The 20365-nt window shown below is 46.4% G+C and overlaps 1 protein-coding gene across 1 annotated transcript in view; it reads left to right on the top strand.

Moving 5' to 3' along the window:
* LOC144129637 (uncharacterized) overlaps nt 1–18562 on the top strand; it is a 75447-nt gene extending 56885 nt beyond the window's left edge. The window contains exons 7-9 of the mRNA XM_077663754.1: nt 3015–3229; nt 15103–15297; nt 18137–18562. Of these exons, the coding sequence (XP_077519880.1) occupies nt 3015–3229; nt 15103–15297; nt 18137–18388 (662 nt within the window). The 3' untranslated portion in view covers nt 18389–18562. The remainder of the gene's footprint in view (nt 1–3014; nt 3230–15102; nt 15298–18136) is intronic.
* Nucleotides 18563–20365: the final 1803 nt, after the last annotated feature.

Consider the following 20365-nt stretch of genomic DNA (forward strand, 5'->3'; position numbering starts at 1 on the left):
ATGCATACATGAAGACTACAATAAGCTTATTACACTGCAGTAACTAAACTTATTAACATCCGGTAAAAAAGCACCAGGCTTAGACAATATACATATGTCATGCTTTCCCACCTCTCTGAGGCTGCGACAGAGGCTCTCCTAAAATATTTCAATAAAGTATGGATGACTGGCGAAATCCTTCAAGCATGGAAAGAAGCAATCATAGTATCCTTCCTAAAACCTTGCAAACTATCAACTAGTCCCATCAGTTACAGACCAATAACACTCACTTGCTGTATAGCAGTATCATTTGAAAGCATTCTAAGCATCCGGCTAATCCTCATACTTCGATTCCAGCAACTTTCAGACATACACCAATGCGGGTTTAAAATGACAATTTTCACAACCGATTACCTTGCACGCTTTGAGAACAATCCGTGAAGTGCTCATCCGCAACAACGCAGTATCAGGGTCTTCTTCGACCTGCAAAATGCCTACGATACCACTTGCAGGTTCGGTATTCTCCTTGACTTAGCGAATCTATGTATTCTAGGCAGGATGCTGAGCTCTTTGAGCGACTTACTGACCAACCGCACGTTCAGACTCCGCTTATAGGCGCAACCTTCTCCGCCACTTTTACTCAAGAAACTGGTGTTCCCCACAGGTGCATCCTCAGCACGACCTTATTCATCATCAAAATGGACTCCATAGGAAAAGTAGTCCCTAAATCCAGAATATACTCAGCGTACGTAGATGAAGCGCAAATAACATTCACGTCTTCCAGCATACCTACTTGTGAACGACAGATACGAATTACAATAAACAAACTGGCTACTTGCGCAGAAGGAAGCGGATTTAGATTTTCTCCGCAGAAAACAGTAGCGGTTCGGTTCTGTTTGAGAAGAAGCCTACAGGCTGACCCGACACTATTCCTAAACCAATCACCTCTGCCAGTCAAACAAGAGCATAAAGTTTTAGGCGTTACTTTCGATAAGACTCACTTTCTTACCACGTAAACAACTGGAGAAAAAGGCTTCCTATGCCCTCATTGTGCTGAAACTATTGTCAAGAAAACGCTGAGGGTCAGTTAGGGCATGCCTGTTACATATATATTGCTCTCTGGTTCGCTTTAAGTTAGACCACAGGCCCATAGTATATGGCTCAGCAAGGCCATCCTACCTAAAACGACTTGATCCTATTCACAACATTGGGTTTACGGTTATCTTCCGCTGCATACAGAACATCCACAATAGCAAGTCTCTATGTGGAAACTAATGAGCCTGCCTTAGAAGATCGAAGAACTTCACTATCTTGTACATACAACCTCAAAATCCTTTCGCAGCCTAAACATCTCTGATACCCTATTATCACAAAATTTTCATCCCGACTTCTCTTCAAGAGCGAATCTCAGGCGATTAAGTCGTTGCTCTTGTGCTTCGAAGAAAAACGGCAAATTCTGGACATATTGAACTAAATTAAAATTATTGGCCCAATACACGAAGCGCTACCACCGTAGTACTTTCTCCCTGCAGTGTGTGACGTCACACATGCTTTAGAAAAACCTGTACGCCACGCGAGCTTATAATACAAGAATATCTCGCACTGCAAAAAAAATGCTGAATTACATACTGCATTTTATACTGAAGGGTCAAAAACTCGTGCTCATGTTGGAAGCGCAGTAATACAAAGAAAAAATGAAATTGCAGTACGAATGCCCCCAAGCGCTGCAGTTTTCACCGCTGAGTGTTATGCCATTTGTGTTTCGGTACAGAAAATAACTAATCAAAACATCAAAAAGCATCATTTACACCGATTCACTGAGCGTCTTTACTGCATTAAACTGTAAAAATACCATAGAGTAACTGATAGGAAGCATCATACACAATATATTGGTGGTCACGACAACTAAACATTCCATAAAATTGTGATGGGTTCTCAGTCACGTTGTCATTAGAGACAATGAGAGCAGACGTGTGTTGCACGTGCCTGAAACATGGAAATAAAACATGCGAACTTGCTACCTAGAGATTACATGAAGATAGTACGTAGCGAACTATGAGCCAAAAGGCAAGCTTCTTGAAAAAATGAAGGAAACAACAAGCTGCATTCTATAAAGCCCATTTTAGAAGAATGGAAATCATGCCGCCATGTAGAGCGTTTCATCGAATTAATTTTATGTCGTTTATGCACAGGTAACACAAACACCCATAGCTTCTTATTAGCAAAAAAAGACAAACCTGTATGTCAAATCTGTGGTGACGAGCTCACAGATAACCGCGTTTTAATCTCGTGTTCACATCTCGAAGAACTTCCATTCCATTTCACATTTCATTTCGTCCCGCATTGCTTTCAGGCGAACAAGGACTCGTCAATTTTTCTCCTGTTTGTAAGTTGCTAAAGAAAGCCACTGTTTGAACTCTAATAGAATATCATAACATCTATACACTTAATATAAAAGCTCATGTAACCTTGTGTATGACGCATATTAGCCACAGTTGCTTGAGCCATAAAACCCCATACAACCCCATATAACAAACTAGAACAAGCAGGGCAGTGAAGCTATCATTAGATATTTAGGTAGCGTTTTGAGTTTGCAGTTTCTGACCCCAGTGAATGAAACTCCATCTTAAGAGAAATCAGCTTTTTAGATATCAGTGTGAATTTCATGTTAAACATCGTTGGAGTCGCACACTGATTAACATTAATGTTACATTTATTTCATCAATATATGTAAAATGGCAAGTAGGGAAATTTTCACTCCAGAAAAATTCAGGTAGACTGACAACTTAGTACAAGAAACGTGAGTCTGTTACGCGCATTTACAAAAATGTAATTTTCTATTCACTGGAGTACACACTGGATTCTTTCGCCGAGGACTCGGAGCGTGTATTTCAAACTGCCGCTGTCTTTTGTAATTGAATTGATCGCTCCCTCTGGCAGTTTTTTCATTCCTGAAGCTGCGCGAGGTCGATAAATACAAAAACTGGACGACATTCAAACAATATCATGGAACCTATTTTCCATTTTCGTTTCAGATTTCTCTCTGTCTGAAGAATGCGCTGACGTGCTTTGTCGCTGGCTGGCAAGTAGCCGACGTGTGCACAGGGTCGCCTTGAGCCTGAGTGATGATGCGGAAGAAGGTATTTTGGAAACACTGGCCACACTTCTGGACTCTAACTACACGCTTACGTCCATCAAGGTGGCGGAGCGTTTTCTGAACAGTCAAGCAGGGCAGCAAGTGATCAACCTAGTAAGTGGACGACGTTCCTTAAATACGTATCCGCTAGTGCAGATTAGTAACGCTGGCGTTCGAATTCACAGCTTTGTTTCGGCAAATCTCTCATAGTGGTAGACACCATGTTGTCACGTAGTGGTGACTGCAGCCCGGCGAAGAGGAACACAGGTAAAATTATCTTCCAAACATGACTTGCCCCCGCGAAGAACTCGACAGCGGCATAGAAACAACGGTGCTGGGTGCTCGTCGAACAGAATACCAGCCGCTCTCGGCCGTGCTCAATTAACGCTGACAGCAAATTTTCCAGACACGACGCGGAAAGTTACAACAGTAGAAAAGAACGTAGTATCGACTCCGCCTGATTGCGATGAATCGAGATAAACCTGGTCACGTTCCCGGCTTTACTCCTCTCTCATAGAAGCATAGGCCCTATGCTTTATAATAGTAAGGTGAATAGAAACAAACAAAACGGACTGTACACAATAAACACCAAGAGTGGAAACACACCATACTTTAGCGCACATAATAGAGCCTGACACAGACGACAAGGACAACATATGGTCGCACGAGGTGTCGCTGGGATGCTGTCATTTGCTGAAGGATGACTTATTGGTCCAGTTCACCGAGCCGACGAAGTACCTTGTGCGGCCCGAAATAGCCGCGCATAAGATTTTCACCCTATCGGCGGTGTCGAATGGCCATCCAAATCTAAACTAGGCCTCCTGGCTAATATTCCGAGCTGCGTCTTTGTAGCTTGTACCGTCTGGCTTCGTTCCGCTGCTGGCCTTTGATCTGTAGTAGGGCTAGTGTTCGGGGTTCTTCTGCGCGCTGAAGGTAGGCGGCGACTTCGAGGTTTTCTTCTTCAAAAACGTTGGGCAGCATAGCGTCTAGCCTGGCCTCGACCTTACTGCTAGGGACGAGCCTAATAGGAGTCATCTTGGCAGTCTCCTCCGCGATGGTGTTTTAAGCGAAGACGGTGTAAAGCAGGATGACGTCTCAGGTCTCTGTTCGGTGTCGACATACATGGCCAGCATATCAGCGATGGTTTAGCTCAGGCGTTCCGTCAGTCCGTTGATCTGCTGATGGTATGCAGTTTTTTCCCGTGAAAGCATGGCTTGCATCAGTTCCGCCATGAAAACTGTCTCTCTAACCATGATCAGGACAAGGTGTGCGCTTTGTCGCAGCACATTGCACTCCACGACAATTTTGGCTCGTCTGCTGCTCTTCCGTTCTGTAGGGTTTTTGCCTCTGCGTAGCGGAAAAGGAAATCGGTCGCTATGATCCACTTATGTAAAGACGTTGACGTCGGAAAGAGCCAAGCAGGGTCCTGGCAATGTGCTGGAAGTACCTGGAGGCGAGTTCAGTAGGGTTCAGGAATCTTGTTGGTAGGGTGGGAGGGGCTCTTCGCCGCTCACAATCTCAGCAGGTTTCCACATAATGTGCATGCGACATCAGCGGAGAGTCGGGGCCAGTAAGACCTGTCTTGAATACGGCGGGGGGTGCGAGGAAACACGAGATATACAGCTGTCGGCTCGTCATGAGAAACATGTAGAACTTCTTCGCGGAGACTTGCAGCTAAAACATGGTGATAGGCTGTTTTGTTCATTGCGAAGTTCGTCACGAGGACATCATTCCGTACACAGAATGAAGACAATCCTTCCTTGAAACAGGCGCAGGGTGAAGGAACTGTGCCCTTGCCGTACTTGAGCATTGCTGCTGTGCAAAAGAGCTAGAGAAGATGGTCCCACGAAGGCGTCCTCATTGCTGCCCGGCAGCAGCGCACCTACAGGGGCTCATGACTGGCAGTTGGCATCTGTGCTTGCGTGTGAAATTGCAGACGACGGTGACGTCAAACTCCTGCAGTCGTGGACTTTATCGAGTGAGGCGGCTCTAGATAGTGTCCTTCAAACATGCACGGCAGCGCAGTGCGTGCTGATCGCTTACCACCTTGAACAATCGTGCGCACAGTTAGGGAATTTCGACGCTGCGCAGATGATGGCAAGGCACGCCTCAGCTGTCAAATACTTAGCCTCGGCCTTGAACTCGGAGCAGTTACCGCATGCGGTTAATTTCTTCAGCCTGTCGGCTATATGAACGATAACAGCGCATTTGTCCATGGTGCTTGCATCGGTACGAATTTCAGTCGCGGCGTTTTCATTAAAGTGCCCGACGATCGGTGGGGACTGTAACCGACGCTGAAGTTCACTGAAGGATTCCGCTCGTGGTGCTTTCAACTTGAATAGCTTTGTCAGTTGGGCAAGAGGCTCGGCGACGCGCGAGTTCTTCACAAATCATCGCTAATACGCATATTGTGCCAGATATTTGCGCGTAGCTTTCTTATCAGCCGGCAGTGGAAACAGTACGATATCGGCTGTTTTCTGCCTTTCAGGGCGTAGTCCCACCTTGCTAACGATGCCGCCTAGAACAGCTGCTCTTCATAGCAAAGTGAAATTTCTGTTTTCATGTTTAGACCAGGTGACTTGATTGCCTCTAGGACTATTCGAAGTCTTTTGAGGCACTCTTTGAAGGTCGAGGTGAGGACAGCGTCATCTAAATATACCAGACAAATTTTCCACTTCAGGATCCATTACTCGCTGAAACGTCGCTGGGACGGTATAGTCCAAATGGCACCTCCTTGAACTCGAAGAGGTCATCCGGAGTGATGAATGCGGTCTTCTCGCTACCTCTTTCATCGACATTAATTTTCCAGCAGCCGCTCCTGAGGTCCATCGATGACAAACTCATGGCGTTGCAAAGCTGGTCCAGTTAGTCGACTATGCGTGAGCGAGGGTATGGGCTCCTCTGTTATGTTGTTCAAGCGGCGGTAATCGACGCATAATACAAGTGCGTCATTATTCTTTCTCACTAGAAAAACCGGTGCCGCCCACTGGCTCTTCAATGGCTGGATGACGTTGTCGCGAAGCGTTCCTTCCACATGGTCACTAATGGCTTTAAGTTTCGCGGCGATGCACGATACGGGGTTTGGGGCAGAGGTCGAGCGTGCTTTTCGGTTACAATGGCAATCGGTGTTTGTCGTAACTTCTGCGATGACAACAAACACTCTCTGAAGCTTCGAAGCAGATTGCAGATTTTGTGTTTGTTCTAGGGCAGGCTAGGTGCATGTCGAAGAAATGCCTGTTGTCTTCCTTAGGTGGGTCTTCAGGGGATTGATCGGAGAGGGCGAAGGCGTCCCTGTCCCTGTGTAGGATAGTTTGTCGAAGAAAACAATCGCCGTTGCTTTGTCAACGTGCCGATTTTTTCGCTGAGATTCGTCAGCAGTATTTTAGCTTGGCCAATCCGAAAACGTGTAAAACCCGTTGCGATGCCGATTCCTTGCTTCAGAGCAACTCCGTGTTCTCCTCGATGAGAGCTTTCATGTTCTTGGCATCCCTGGTAACTACGGTGACCATTAGGCTCGTTCGGGATGGGACGCTGACTTGTTCATCCAGGACACTCAGACAAAATGCTACTCTCTGGTTGTCACTGAAGGAATGGATTCATTCGTCGAAAGCGCGATGAGCTTGAATCGAAGGACGATGATCGCCTTGATTAAAAAATCCATGCCCAATATTAGGTTGCGGGAACAATGCAGTAACAGTACGAGTTCTCATGTTATCTATATTCCTTGAACCACTCGCGCTGTGCATCGACCCCATGACAGAATCAGGTCTCCTCCCGCGGTGCAAATCTGTGGGCCGTCCCTAGCGGTCGTGACTCCCCTCAGCTGCGAGGAAAATGTTCCTTTCATCACCGAATAACCGGTTCCTGTGTCGAGTATACAGGCTACTTTAGCGCCGTCTGTAACCACTTCCATGTGACATGTTATTGCTCTTGTCTTGCACGTCGCCCTAAGCATCGGGTCATGTCTTCGTCGAGAATGTAAATCGGGCCTAGGGCGTGCCGTCGGGGCTTTTCTGGGTGGCAGCCTCATTGCAAAGTTGGACCGTGTCGAGGTCGAGCTGCTGTTTATACGCGACGTTGGCGTTGTGCGTGCGGCGTCTTCATGCGGCGTGGTCGCTCGAGGATCTTTTTCCATCAGTCGGCAAGCAACCTGACCTCTAGAGGTTCTTTCAGTTTCCGTTGTGGAGGTTAGGGGACCTCCCACGAAGAACCGCTGCGTATCTGCACCCCAGCGATGCAAAGCGTGGTGTGTACGGTGATGGTCAGCGAGAAAGGTGGCTCGACGGCACGTAATCCTCTCGGCGCAGGTACTCGTCGATCCCCCTTGGTCACTGGCGGAGGTAAGGTCATGGGGTATCAAATGATCAATGTTCTGTAGGGACACTGCCGAATATGGCCACGTTCGCCGCAATCGAAGCAGAGCTGGTGACGCTGGTCCGGGGTTTTCCATACTTCTGCTTTTCTACGCTGAGCATGCAGCATACGCAGGCTGGCGGGTGACTGATGTCTTTGGGGAGGGGCCCCGGGCCTCCTGGCGTAGAGTGGCAGGACGGCTTTGGGTGCACACTGCAGCGGCACAGTTCATGGCCTGGGCTTCTGTGGCCTTTAGAGACAGGTATCCTATTGCCTCTTGCACCTCTTCCCGTACAGCGTTCAAGAGAGTCGGTGCTTGCGGCTGTGGGGAGGATGACAGTAGTCGTCGTAGCTTCTAGAGGATTGTCTGAGGGATGATCTCCCGTAGGATGTCATTGGTGGTCGCTGAGGTGTCCGCATGGCTGATGAGGATAGCTTGTGGCGTCCGGTCGTACTTCTGAGCCCGGGTGTCGATGGTCTTTTCGATTGTAGACGCTTCGGGTGTGAACTCATCAATGGTCTTGGGTGGGTGTTGGTCTAATCCGTCGTAGCTTTTTCTTAGCCATGCGTCATGAGCGCACATTCTTCTCATCTGTCACGTGAAGGCCAGCCTGTCGGAACAGACGGCACAATTTTTCGACGCAAGCAAGGAAAAACTCTCATTCAGCAAGTGGCTGCTCGCCTTGAGCAGTAATTCGGCCTTTCCTTTGCGGACAGTGCTTGCGAATGTTCGATGATTTTTTTTCTACTTTACTTCCACGATTGCAGGGAAGCTTCTTGGTTCCCGTACCACGTTTTAGCTGGGCAATCCGGTAGTCTTTCTTGGTCGTCCTACGCGTTGAACTTTGCCGCACGCTGAAACTGGTGCAAATATCTCTGGGCGTCTGCCTGCGGTAGACCGCTGAACACAGGAAAATCTCATGACTGCTGATAAACCAGCAGTGATGATGCAGCGTTGGAAGTCCACAGTACCCAGTCCCTGCACCAGATGTGACGTTGTAGGAACTCCAGTCCAGCAAGCGGGTAGACAGCGAAAATGGCTTCCAAACAAAATTCTATGTGGGCTGACTTTCGCCCACGATGGTCGCAAATATGATGGGCGGTCGTCGAACAGAATGCCCAATGCTCTCAGCCGCGCTAGGTCCAAACTTAATAGCGAACTTTCTAGATATGGCGTGGAACATTGCCATAACAGTCTGGAACAGCATATAATCAGCTCAGCCTGGACGAAATCAATGGCGGTAAGTCTGGTCGCGTCTTGTACCACAACCAAAGCAATATAGCCTTGTGTCGAAATCTTGGAAGAATGAACAAAAAGCACACATATTTGCGACAATATTGTGTGAGAACTGACATAAAAAATAGCCGAAATACTACTTTAGATACGTGTTCTATAATCACACCTAGCATAATTTATTGAGGCTATCGGTTAATGGAAGCTTGAAAGCCACTATTTGAACTTTTGCGCCTAGTACGAAGCTTGAACCGAAGGTTATCAGACGCAATTTTTGCACGTCATTGTGCTACATTCCTGAAACGGAGGGTGCTGACGTTTATTTTTTTTCCATGGTGCCGATTTCACTGGACACAATTTGCGAACGAATCGGGACGCTTGAAGAACCGGTCCTATATATGGGTGGGGGGGTGTTCCATCCCTGTAGAAAGATTGTTGCACTGTTGTAAGAATTGTTTTTCATGTCACATATTTTTGGCTAGGCATTTTATCCATTTCGTAGCCGGATAGCCAAACAGCAGAAGGAGGCAAACACAGGTAGAAGACGAGTGCAGCTGAACCTTCAGACCCATTATGGCTATTTTCTCCCCCGTAACCCAGAATCGGGAAGATCGCTTCGGTTGCTTAGCTTATGCCTTGCGTGACAGAGTTTCTTTGATGTTTTACAGTTTTTAGCAGCACCTATTGTGTGCCCAGGAGCCAGAAAGTGAGCCGAAATTAATACCTCCGGATTCCCAGAAGACGCGAGGTCGTCTCTTTGCCAGCAAGCAGTGTTTTCTCTTCTTGCTGTCTGTATTGAAGAGATTGAGTGGTGTCATTCCAGCTCTGTCGTCTGCTTTTACGCTCAAAACGGTGAGACCAGCTTCGACCAGCAGTCAGTGTCCAGAAGGGCACAACCCGTTGTTTCGTTATCGTTGGGGAAGTTATCAAGCAGCGTTGTCCAAAACAGCGCAGGAAGACGGGTACGCGCGCACACACACGCAGACACACACACACGACATACAGACACGCTTACACGCACGAAGCCGCCGCGGGGGCTCAGTGGTTTGGGCTCAGCAGCCGAGTGCTGGTGACCCGAGAGACACGGGTGCGGTCCCGGCCACGGCGGCCGAATTTGAAAGAAGGAGAAATTATAGAAGCTCGTTTACTCTGCCGTATCAGTGCAGGCTAAAAAGTCCCAGGTGGTCAAAATTCACGGAGCCCTTCACAACGGCGTACCTCATTGCCTGAGCCGCTTTGAGACGTTAACCAAACACTGTGCCTTATTTCAGATATCACTGCTATTATTTTTTTACTGTTACAGCACATCTTCTTTGAGGAGTGCATCACCTGTCTCTTTTGTCGATTTCGGTCCCGGCTATCAGAAGCCGCTTACCACGAGGCTGATCTTGAATGCTCCGCTGGCTAGGTCTGAACCATTTTAAGACACTGCTCGAGGTCATGCATGCGGCGTCATCAACAAGCTGACAACTGAAAATTTTCCAGCATTGAAATTTTTATTTCGACAAAAAAGGATATGATCGTGCATTAAAGAAAACGAGACGCGTTGACTGAAATTTCCGCTTGTGTAATATGGCTATACGACTTAATATTTTATGTCAGATGAAATCTACTTATTTGCCCGGCGTCATTTTGCGTGCAATTATACTCCCATTCTAGCGCTCTTTTAAACATGCGTAAAAAATTATTGATTGTTACTTTCTGTAGCGCCGTAGTGGATGGAAGTTTCAAATAACTTTTAATTTCTCGGACTTAGTTTCTAGCTATCGAGCGATGTATATATCAAAACATAATATAATTGCATAGAAATAGGCATTCCTTTATCTCCTTTTGTGATAGGTTTTGCGTTAAGGATTTAAGTTTGGGGAATTTTCGCTACCCTGATAATTTCACCCTTCGGGAGCATTACAAGTTGACATTAATGAAGGTCATATCGCTGTCTATGACAACGCGTGAAGGCAGCACAACTATTTTGTCGACTGCGCATGGGATCAGCATGAAAGCCACGCAACGCAACATTTAGATCCAGGTCCCACACGGAAGACCCACAAAGACACGCGTTAAGCGCATTTACAATATCTGATGAAGCCCTGAGACCAATCGGAGACTAATATTCAGTTTCAGAGCAAGAACCGCCGACTTTCAATTGACATTTTACTAACACCTTAGTGGGCACGGCAAAAGACTATTCCGTCATGAGCGGATTCTTTACTGCGCTGGTGAAGAAATTAATGACCAACTGGAATGGCCCACAAATTCGAATAAGTCGAACCTAATTATTACTCCGCCGGAGCAATGCACAACACCAGTTGCAGTTAACGAACGCACATATCCCGCTTCGTTCGTACTTAGCATAACTCTTCTCGGGATGTCATCTTTTCCAGGTACTTCCTCACTAAGCGTCAAGCGATATGACTTCCAATCCAAGCACGTAGAGTTTTCGACTGACCACAGGTCTGGAGCATCACGTTGCTCGCACCGTCCTACACGAAGAAGTCAGTCTGCAGCTGCGGCCATCGTCATCCGTGAGAGCAGGAGATGGCGATAACATCGCTCGTCACCGAAGGAACCTTGGAAGTAACCTTGGACCAATGAATGACATTGAAAACCTGATCGCCAATCGCATATTCCAGGGTCAAAGATCTGGCATGGTGATTTTTTTTCATGGACGGAATGATGGATAATGGTACGCTGCCGGTCTCCTAGCTATCCGCAGAATACAAGCCTGACGATGACCGTACTCCTTACCTACGACATAACCTAGCACTATCCAAGAACTGATGGGACCAGACAGGCAGTCTTTTTCTAAACTAGGAGCATTTACCGTAGTTAAATTTCGACAGAGGCCGGCTGCGAGAATCACACAGTCACTCATTAACACACATGGCCTTTCTGCAAAGCACAAACAGTATTTAGCCTATGAGAAGAACAGAATGGGGAGCCAAGTGGAAGACATTCTTCGTGACGTCACCCAGCCTTCGAATGAGTCTTTGGTTGCATCGGTTGCTCTGCTCGTAAAAAAACTGTACAAATGGTCGTCCGTTTTCATTGCACGTATTTATAGATGACCACCTTGATTCTCATTGTAAGAATGAGGTAGATACATTAGCAAAAACAGCTTAGTAAACAAAGGACCAGACAGAACACGACGGCACATCGGGTCCCGTTTTTTCGCGCCCGTTTTTATTGAGATGATGTACGAACTTGCCCAATCCTCCGCGTAAACACAATGGGTTAAATAATGTGTCATATGATTTATTGTGAAGAGAAAGGCAAACAGATTTTTAACGCGAGTTTAGCCACACGCATCTATTTGTGAGATATTAGAAGCTACAAGATATCATTGAGAAACGCCAAAGCGTGAAAGCGTCCAACCATAAAGAGATAATAGAACTGGCAGAAGTATCAGAGTTCATAAATAACCGCAAGGTAGCCTACATAAAGAAGATCAATGTATACAACAGCTGTATCTTACCGGTACTCACCTATGGGGTAGAAAATTCGAGAATAACGAAAAAGGTTCGTCTTAAGTTAAAGGGACTATGTAATGAATAAAAAGTCGCCTGTGAACGTTTTCAATGCTTAGAAATGATGCTAAGAAGCGTGCACACCCAGTATGAGTCTTCTGAACTGAGTCGCCAATTTATTATGAACTTATAAAAATCGTGTTATTTTTAAATTCGCGGGCCGATTGGTGTTCTCGTAGTGATCGATTTTTAAACTAAATTTGCGAAAAAAGACGTCACTATTCCTACGACATCTCCAGGCCACCACACGCTGTCTTTCGCTGGAGCCACGGCAGCCACGACGTCACGGCCACACTTCCGGTAGCCGTGAAAATCGTCTGCTCGTGCCGCCGCGCGACCCTCTCGGGCAAGCGCAAGCCAGGGCATTGCCTTCACGCATATGGTTTCAATTTTGGTCAGTCGCCTCATTCTGTCGAGAGTTCCGGAGCCACTCGCAGTGGCTCGCCGAGTCGCTACTGTCGTCGCTGCATAGGGCTCGATGCCCATCGTGCCCGTAAAGAGCGAGCAGTCGCGCCTCGAGGTCCGGGTCCATTACTGTTAATTACAACAGACGACACGCAAAGAAACCCAACGAGCGCCGCAATCACGCCGCCGACGCTGCTGCTGGGGTGCTAGGAGCGACAACCCGAAGTTGCAAAAGGAGCGTCGGCGGATGACGTATTCATGGGCGGGTCCCAGTTCCAGAGCTGTTTTTTTTATTTTTGTCTGTTGCCCCGCGTGTACGAGTTGAGGGGAGACAGGAGGAGCGTAATATTTAATCGTCTATATCTTCGTTGTTTATTGATGCTAGCTTAAAAATTCTTGCGATGTGGTGACTAGTGATGAAATGCCTATCTTTCGTTGCTTTACGTAATCTCCATTAATTTATTTCATAGTTCCTTTAAGGACAACGAAGCAAGCAATGGAAAGAAAAATTATACCTGTAACGTTAAGGGACTGGAAGCGGGAAGATTGGGTGAGGGAACAAAAGCGGGTTAATGACACCCTAGTCGATATCGTGAGGAAGAAATGGCTTCAGCAGGGCATGTAATGAGAGGGCAAGATAGCCGCTGGCCTTCAAGTATAACAGAGTGATTTAAAGAGAAAGAAAGCGTAGGAGGGGGAGGCAGAAAGTTAGGAGAGCGGATGATATCATGAAATCAGAGGAGATAGGGTTTCGCAGCTGGCAAATGACAGCGTTAATTAGAGAGATATGGGAAAGGGCTTGGCCTTGCAGTGCGCGTAGTCGCTGATGATAATGAGAAGCTGCCGTGCGTGCTTTAGAAGGCTTGCCACTAAATGTCTGTCAGCTTTAAATTGAGCGCGGCTTAAAGTACCGGTATCACTGTAACGATCAACGTCGAGTTTGTTTTTGAGGGAAAGGATTGCCCAATGAACACAAGATTTATTTTAAATCCTCGAGCTATTCACTTGCTGCTCAAGTGCCACGAGCTCCACGTTGCAGCACTATTCCACCAGCTTCCAGATGAATCGCGTAGGTTTAAAGTAGGATTTTAATCTTCACTTATCCTACAAGAAACGTGGCACAGAGCACAGCTTGCTCTGTTATTTCCAAAACTGTGGTCTGGTATTATTTTTCGCAACTGAGATAAATGTTCTTTTTGTTTTTTAAGCTGTTCCTTCGTTTGCGGTCACAAAGCATCAGGAGAATCATTTTATTTTAGCTTTAGAATCGCATATCCTAAAATTCTGCCAGATGTAACTACATTGTTGTAGTTTTTTTCTTTCTTGCCGTTGTTTTAGTGGGGTTGTTCCGGGAGTGCCGTCAGCACGTAAAATCTCATTTCCCGTTCAAAACGGGCATTACTGTCAGGAATGAAGACTCAGGTTTTCTATATATTTGCATGCTTGCAAAATGTACGAAAAGCAACCTGAGGCCTACACACCTACAAACGAAACCAACAGCCTCCAAAACAAAGAAAAGCTTAGGAGTTTTTTATATTTATAATACGCTAGGGACCATTGCCTGCATCATTTAGCACTAATGGCTTCGGCCAACCTGCCGTGGTCTGTGTGTGTGCACGCGCTTGTGTGGACATACCTGGCAGGTTGTGATACCTCCCCAAAGTAGATATGGCAGGTTAACTATACATAACTAAAAATAAGTGACACAGCGCCAGCATAGATAATTTGAATTCCGCTCAACTACGTATATCGACGGTCATTTCCTTATATGTGTTGATAAACCGGGCATCGGTGATGTAATTTAGTTTGAAATAAAATTGATTAGAAAACACAAGAAACTATTCCACATGCCACCAGTGGTATTCGTACTAACGACCTTCAACTTTCGCATCCTGTGCTCTATCAACTGAGCTACGGTGGTTGATATTGAATCTTCAGCCCTCGGGGTTGGTCGTAAAGCCTACAGTAAAGATTTCTGAATTGCGCAGTATTCGTTTCAACGGGAAGTAAAAGAAAACTCAACGTGTTTCAAGAAAGTGATTTACGTTCATAAGTAATCGACGAGGTGAAGGAACGTCGTGTGGCACCTCGCAAACACGAACCTATAATAAGGGAGTAATTACTCATTGATATCCACCCGAGCGCAGCCATACGGCTACTTTTGTAGCCGTACAGCTCGCTCGGGAGGATGTCAATCAGTAATTACACCCTTATTACAAATCTACTCCACCTTGGGGGATTCCCCAAAAATATTTCACCAAGCACGAACTAAGGACAAAATGTGATAAGCGATGAACGTTTAGCTCCAACATTCCATCCTCTTTTGTACTTGCTCGGTATTCCGTTTGTTTCAGATCTGAAGCGAGTGCATGCTTTCTAGATGGTTTCATACGAACACGTCACACCGGTGGTGGCAACAGGACCTTGGGCGTTGGCGGCCGCATCTCATAAATCTTCATTCTGTGCAGGTGCGGCGGAACTACGGCCTCTTGCAGTGCGCGGCCCATTTCGCTCTGGGCTACTTGGTGAAACGCAATGCGGGAGCTTTTGAGAAGGTGTCGTGGCACCCGCAGCTCCCCAAAAAACTTGAGCAAATTGGATATCTTTCCGCATATCAAGCAGCGATTCGCATTCAGGAAAGCCAGCGAAGGATTCGCTACTGTGTAAGAGTGCTGCCATTCTGCAGTCCTGTGAGATTTGGTGTCACATGATAGCTTTGATGCAGCAAGTGCTTGAAAATATTATCACTTGCTGTACATCTATCCGAGTGCTCTAATGAGGAATCATGGCAATGCAAGTCTAGTCCCTGTATTTTCTTATAGAAAATAGTGAAATCTACGACAATCATATCCCTACCTAGTGTGGCATCAAACAAAACTCTGCTAAGTTGCAGGATAGGCTGTTTCACCGTGTGGACTTGCAGATATAGAGAGGCAAATCTAAAGCAATCAAATTTTCCATTTTTCATAAAAGCCTCTTCTATACATCGATAACAGCGTGTGTATATCGACAAATAACAAAAGCTTCGCTAACGCGAGCGCGTTATTTTCCGTGTTGCCGAGAATTCGGTCTTGGTGGGAATATTGGAGCAAAGCACTAGTCGACAGCATTACAGAATATTTAGCGCCACTATCTCTCTACTGGGGTCGTTAAAACGCTCGGTGGAAGCATACGCGGGGCTATGATTTGTGTCGTGAATGTTTGGTTTGCAGCCCGCATGGCACATTTACGCGCTGGTGATAACAGTAGACTATGTGACGGCCATGTGTAGTGGAAAATTAGTTTGGATACCGAGGGCTACCAAACAGCAATTTGAGCATTCGATAAAAAGTTGCCTCAACTGCTTCATCGCAAAATAAATCTGGTCTTCTTCATTTTTGCTTTCGCTCCAGTGGCGACGACTTTAATGGTTCTTTCTTTAGCAATGAAAACTGCAAAACAGCCTGATTGGGGCTACGTCAGTCATAGCCTTTCTGGCAGTTCGTACCCGGTGAAAGCTGTTTGACCATGGCAGCGTTGTGGAGAAGAAAATTGTCTTCGAGCACCGAAGCCACTAATCGTTACCTGTTCAAACTAACCAGCGCGCTGCACCCAAGAAGCACTCCGTGCTCGTTATGTGCCATACGCTGTACGCAGGCGAGATAGCCAAAGGAGTTAATCACATTGGCACATTTGCTCAGGCGCGCCGACAGCTGCTGCCTTGCAAAGCCGTTCTGAGACGCAATTTCAATTAACCGCATCGAATGGCGCACAAAAATTTAGCGCTTTATTACAAACTGGTGCATTCATGTCTCAAATGCTACGTCTGCGTCGTTTTCTCCGGGCACAGGCAACGAATTCGTTCTTTATAAAAATAAAGTATCAGTTACATGACCTTTTATAGGATCTTGCTTGGAGACTTACGATTCTTCTGTTATGCCTATTATTTTGCGCTAGACAGTTCGGCTATTGTGGTTAACTCAAGATCGTCAGTTTTTCTTTTTTTGGTTGCGAATATACATAAGCAAACGTTATACTGTGAGTACGAGGCTAAGAACTACAGCGTTTGCAAATCCAGTGCATGCATCGTGGGTGCCCGGTGGTTTACGTCGTTTATCCATGAGGTCTGGCTGGTTCAGAGCTTATTGGGAGGTATAAAACGCAGGATCAGGTAAAATCTTTCCCACTGCTTCATCGTATGACCAAGTACTCGCATTGGACATAGGCGCATTGGACATAGGCGTGAAAGGACAACAGCGGCGAAAAGTATGCTTAAGCAGAGAAGCAGATTACCGTTCCGAAGCAGCAAATTTCTCATTTCGGCGGAGAGCAAAAATTCGATCACCTAAGATATTCAGCAAAGCAATGTACACGCATTGATCCCCGCCGCCGATTCCGGTAGCTGCTCCTTCTCGTGCAGCTCAGTTGCGACGGCAGTGGGCGAGTCGTTGAATTAGAAGCAATCCTGTTCGGCGCGCATGGCTGCCGAGGATGCGAAGGTTACGCCGTGCATGCTCACTGGTGAGCATGTGCCATTGTAAAACACAAAACTTACGGGGCTGTCCAGTCAAAGAGCATAACGATTCACGCTTGCTGCTGACCTGACGCCTGAATTTATTAAAGAGGCTAGGCACGAAGCCGGAATTTCCATCTGCATTTTATCTTTTCAGAAGCAGCTCTTCAGATTTGCCCTAGAGCGTCGGTAGCGACACGCAGCAAAAACGACATAACCCGAAATGGCTAGGCGATTAAAATGACTTAACTGCCCCTACGTTTCAATAGGAGAGACAGTAGTACTACTCATGAGTTGTAATGTATCCGTTTAAAGTGTAGTCGTACTTCAAGTAATTACTTCCTATTCCGTCAATTTAAATCTGTCCGAGAAACAAACAAAACCGGAAGTTTTGTAAAATATCCATAATTCCCGCCACATAGAATCCGCAGAGATCCGCCTGCAACTCGCTAAATAGGCAGGCTATGTTGTCACGTCCTGCGAAAATTAATGGTGTTGTAGACATGTTGCTTCCGTATGGAAGATGATTTACCTTAGAGAGCGAGAGCTCTTCCGATTTAGATATGGATGAGACAGTGACCTTCAATGCCTGACAAAGATAAATCGAGCATAACTGCGCGGTGTTATGGGCCTAGCTATGGTAGTGCGACCGTCTGATCATATGGCTATTACCATTGTGTACCCAACCTTGACCCTTCGCCTCGACCGTTGGCTTTGACTATGAATTTGAGACAGCGGGCACACAAAAATGACCTTAGATGCCCCACAAGGTCAAACCTAACTTAAATGCGTGGTGGTATGGCACAAGCTATGTCAGTACGAGCACGTGATCATGACAATAACCATTAGGTACCTGACCTTCACCCCTGACCCTTGATCTTGACATTTGATTTGAGACAGTGGAGACATGCTTAAGAGAGCTTTCACTCGTACAATCATGTTCAAGCCACGTTGACCACCAGCCAGTTTTGCATATAGATGTGCTATTTTTCATTTTTTGTTAATGACAGTTCTGGAGCCTTGTTGGCATCGTGCACGAGGAACTTGTCTGCAATCCCCCCCAGCCTGGAGCATACACCGAGGGTACTAGAGAGCCGCCTCAGCTGGATTCACTCAGGCCCGAATTGCTGGATCACATCCGCTCTTTCCTCACGATCGGCGACATCTTGGACGACGAAGAATATGAGGAGGATGAAGAGCCCATCGAAATGGATGTCTGCGCAAGCCCTCAACGCATCATATCGAGAAGGAGGAGCGTGTAAAGCACCCTTTAGGGCTGATGTTCACGAGTGGAGCCCTTGGCCAACTCCCTATTGTTTTACCTCTTTGTAAGCAACGGATGAACACCAAGGAAACGCGGCATTTCCTCTTTTACTTGCTGACAGCTTCCTAGCCATGGGCGTTTGGAGCAAAACATCGAGAAGAATAAAGTTCTATCCGTGAATTTTACTCATTGTGAAACTGTTGAGGGGAATAAAGTCACTGGGAGATTACTCTTAGGTCTAGAAGTAAAATCACCACTACTTGGGAATAGACTTTCAGTCGGAACGATACCTGTCCTCTGCCACCGTACGTAGATATCATACGTTTAATCACTGTAACTATATAATAAAATTACGGGAATAAATAGTGGCGGTAAGATGTATTGTGTATAGCCCAGTACTTTCGAGTTTGATAACTCGTGCGAAATTGCCCACATACCCATCATAAATGAAATTGGCTGAGGAGTAAATTGACCAGTTTCCATGGAAACTTCACACTTAACTACACAGGGAAGATGGGCTTTATAACGAAACATTGGGACGAACCCTTCAGCACCGCCTTCAGAATATGATGCCATTCCGTACTCGGTTAATTCCCGTATATGCAGGAGGCCAGTCCCTACTTCACATTCATAAATCCGTGGGAGTCCTTATGCACCTCCTTGCACAGTGGTGCAGCGGTTAAGCGATGCGCCACTGTCCTGTAATGGCAAGTGCTTGGGCCATCCAGATTGGTCTTTCCATGCGACCAATCTTCAATTCCACTCACACGTGCCAAAGTGGCCAGTTTGCTCATTATCCTGTGGATAGGCTGTAAGGACGCTGCAAGTTATTGTGATCTAGCTAGCCCACCTGCCTCCTAGTTTGCTCTCTGGGCATCACCTGCCAGAGTCATGCTAGTGATTTTTGCTCACAACGCCGACGACCACAACGTCGACACCTGATTTTCTAGTCCACGGGGAATTTAACGCTCTCTCGTCGACACATATCAATTGCAGTACATTATCATAATACAGTAATTTTTAACCGCACGTACCAGCTTCCAATCAACAGTTCTTATCAGAAAGAAGAACAAGCCGTACAAGGCCCGCCGTTAGGAGCACGTGCCATCCCAAGCAGTGATATATCGCTTAATCGCTGTAGCACTGCGCCAGGATCTGTAAGAGAGCTGTCAGTGATCTTTCAATTTAAAGTAGAGAATTGCTTTCTGTATTTAAGCATTAAGCTATTTCGGTGTCGCGTCATACCGTTACGGCGCTGCTTCATCATCATCATCATCATCATCATCAGCCTTACTACACCCACTGCAGGGCAAAGGCCTCTCCCATGTCTCGCCAATTAACCCTATCCTTTGCCAGATGCATCCACCTTTTGCCTGCAAATTTCTTAATCTCATCCGCCAACCTAACCTTCTGCCGCCCCCTGCTCCGCTTACTTTCTCTTGGAATACACTCCGCTACCCTTAAGGACCAGCGGCTATCTTGCCTTCGCATTACTTGCCCTGCCCAAGCCCATTTCTTCCTCTTGATTTCGACTAGGATGTCATTAACCCGTGTATGTTCGCTCACCCACTCTGCCCGCTTCCGATCTCTTAACGTTACACCTATCATTTTTCTTTCCATGGCTCGCTGCGTTGTCCTTAACTTAAGCTGAACTCTTTTCGTTAGCCTCCACGTTTCTGCCCCGTAGGTGAGTACCGGTAAGGTTATGCTGTTGTACACTTTTCTCTTGAGGGAAATTGGTAAACTGCCACTCATGATCTGCGAGAATTTGCCATATGCGCTCCACCCCATTCTTATCCTTCTAGCTATCTCCCTCTCATGATCCGGATCAGCTGTCACTACCTGCCCTAAGTACACGTATTCCGTCACAATTTCTAGGCTCTCGCTGCCGATTGTGAACTGCTGTTTCCTTGCTAGGCTGTTGAACATTACCTTGGTTTTCTGCATGTTAATTTTTAGACCCATCGTTCTGCTA

Source organism: Amblyomma americanum, chromosome 4 (assembly GCF_052857255.1).
Source record: "Amblyomma americanum isolate KBUSLIRL-KWMA chromosome 4, ASM5285725v1, whole genome shotgun sequence".
NCBI classification, from domain to species: Eukaryota; Metazoa; Arthropoda; class Arachnida; order Ixodida; family Ixodidae; genus Amblyomma; species Amblyomma americanum.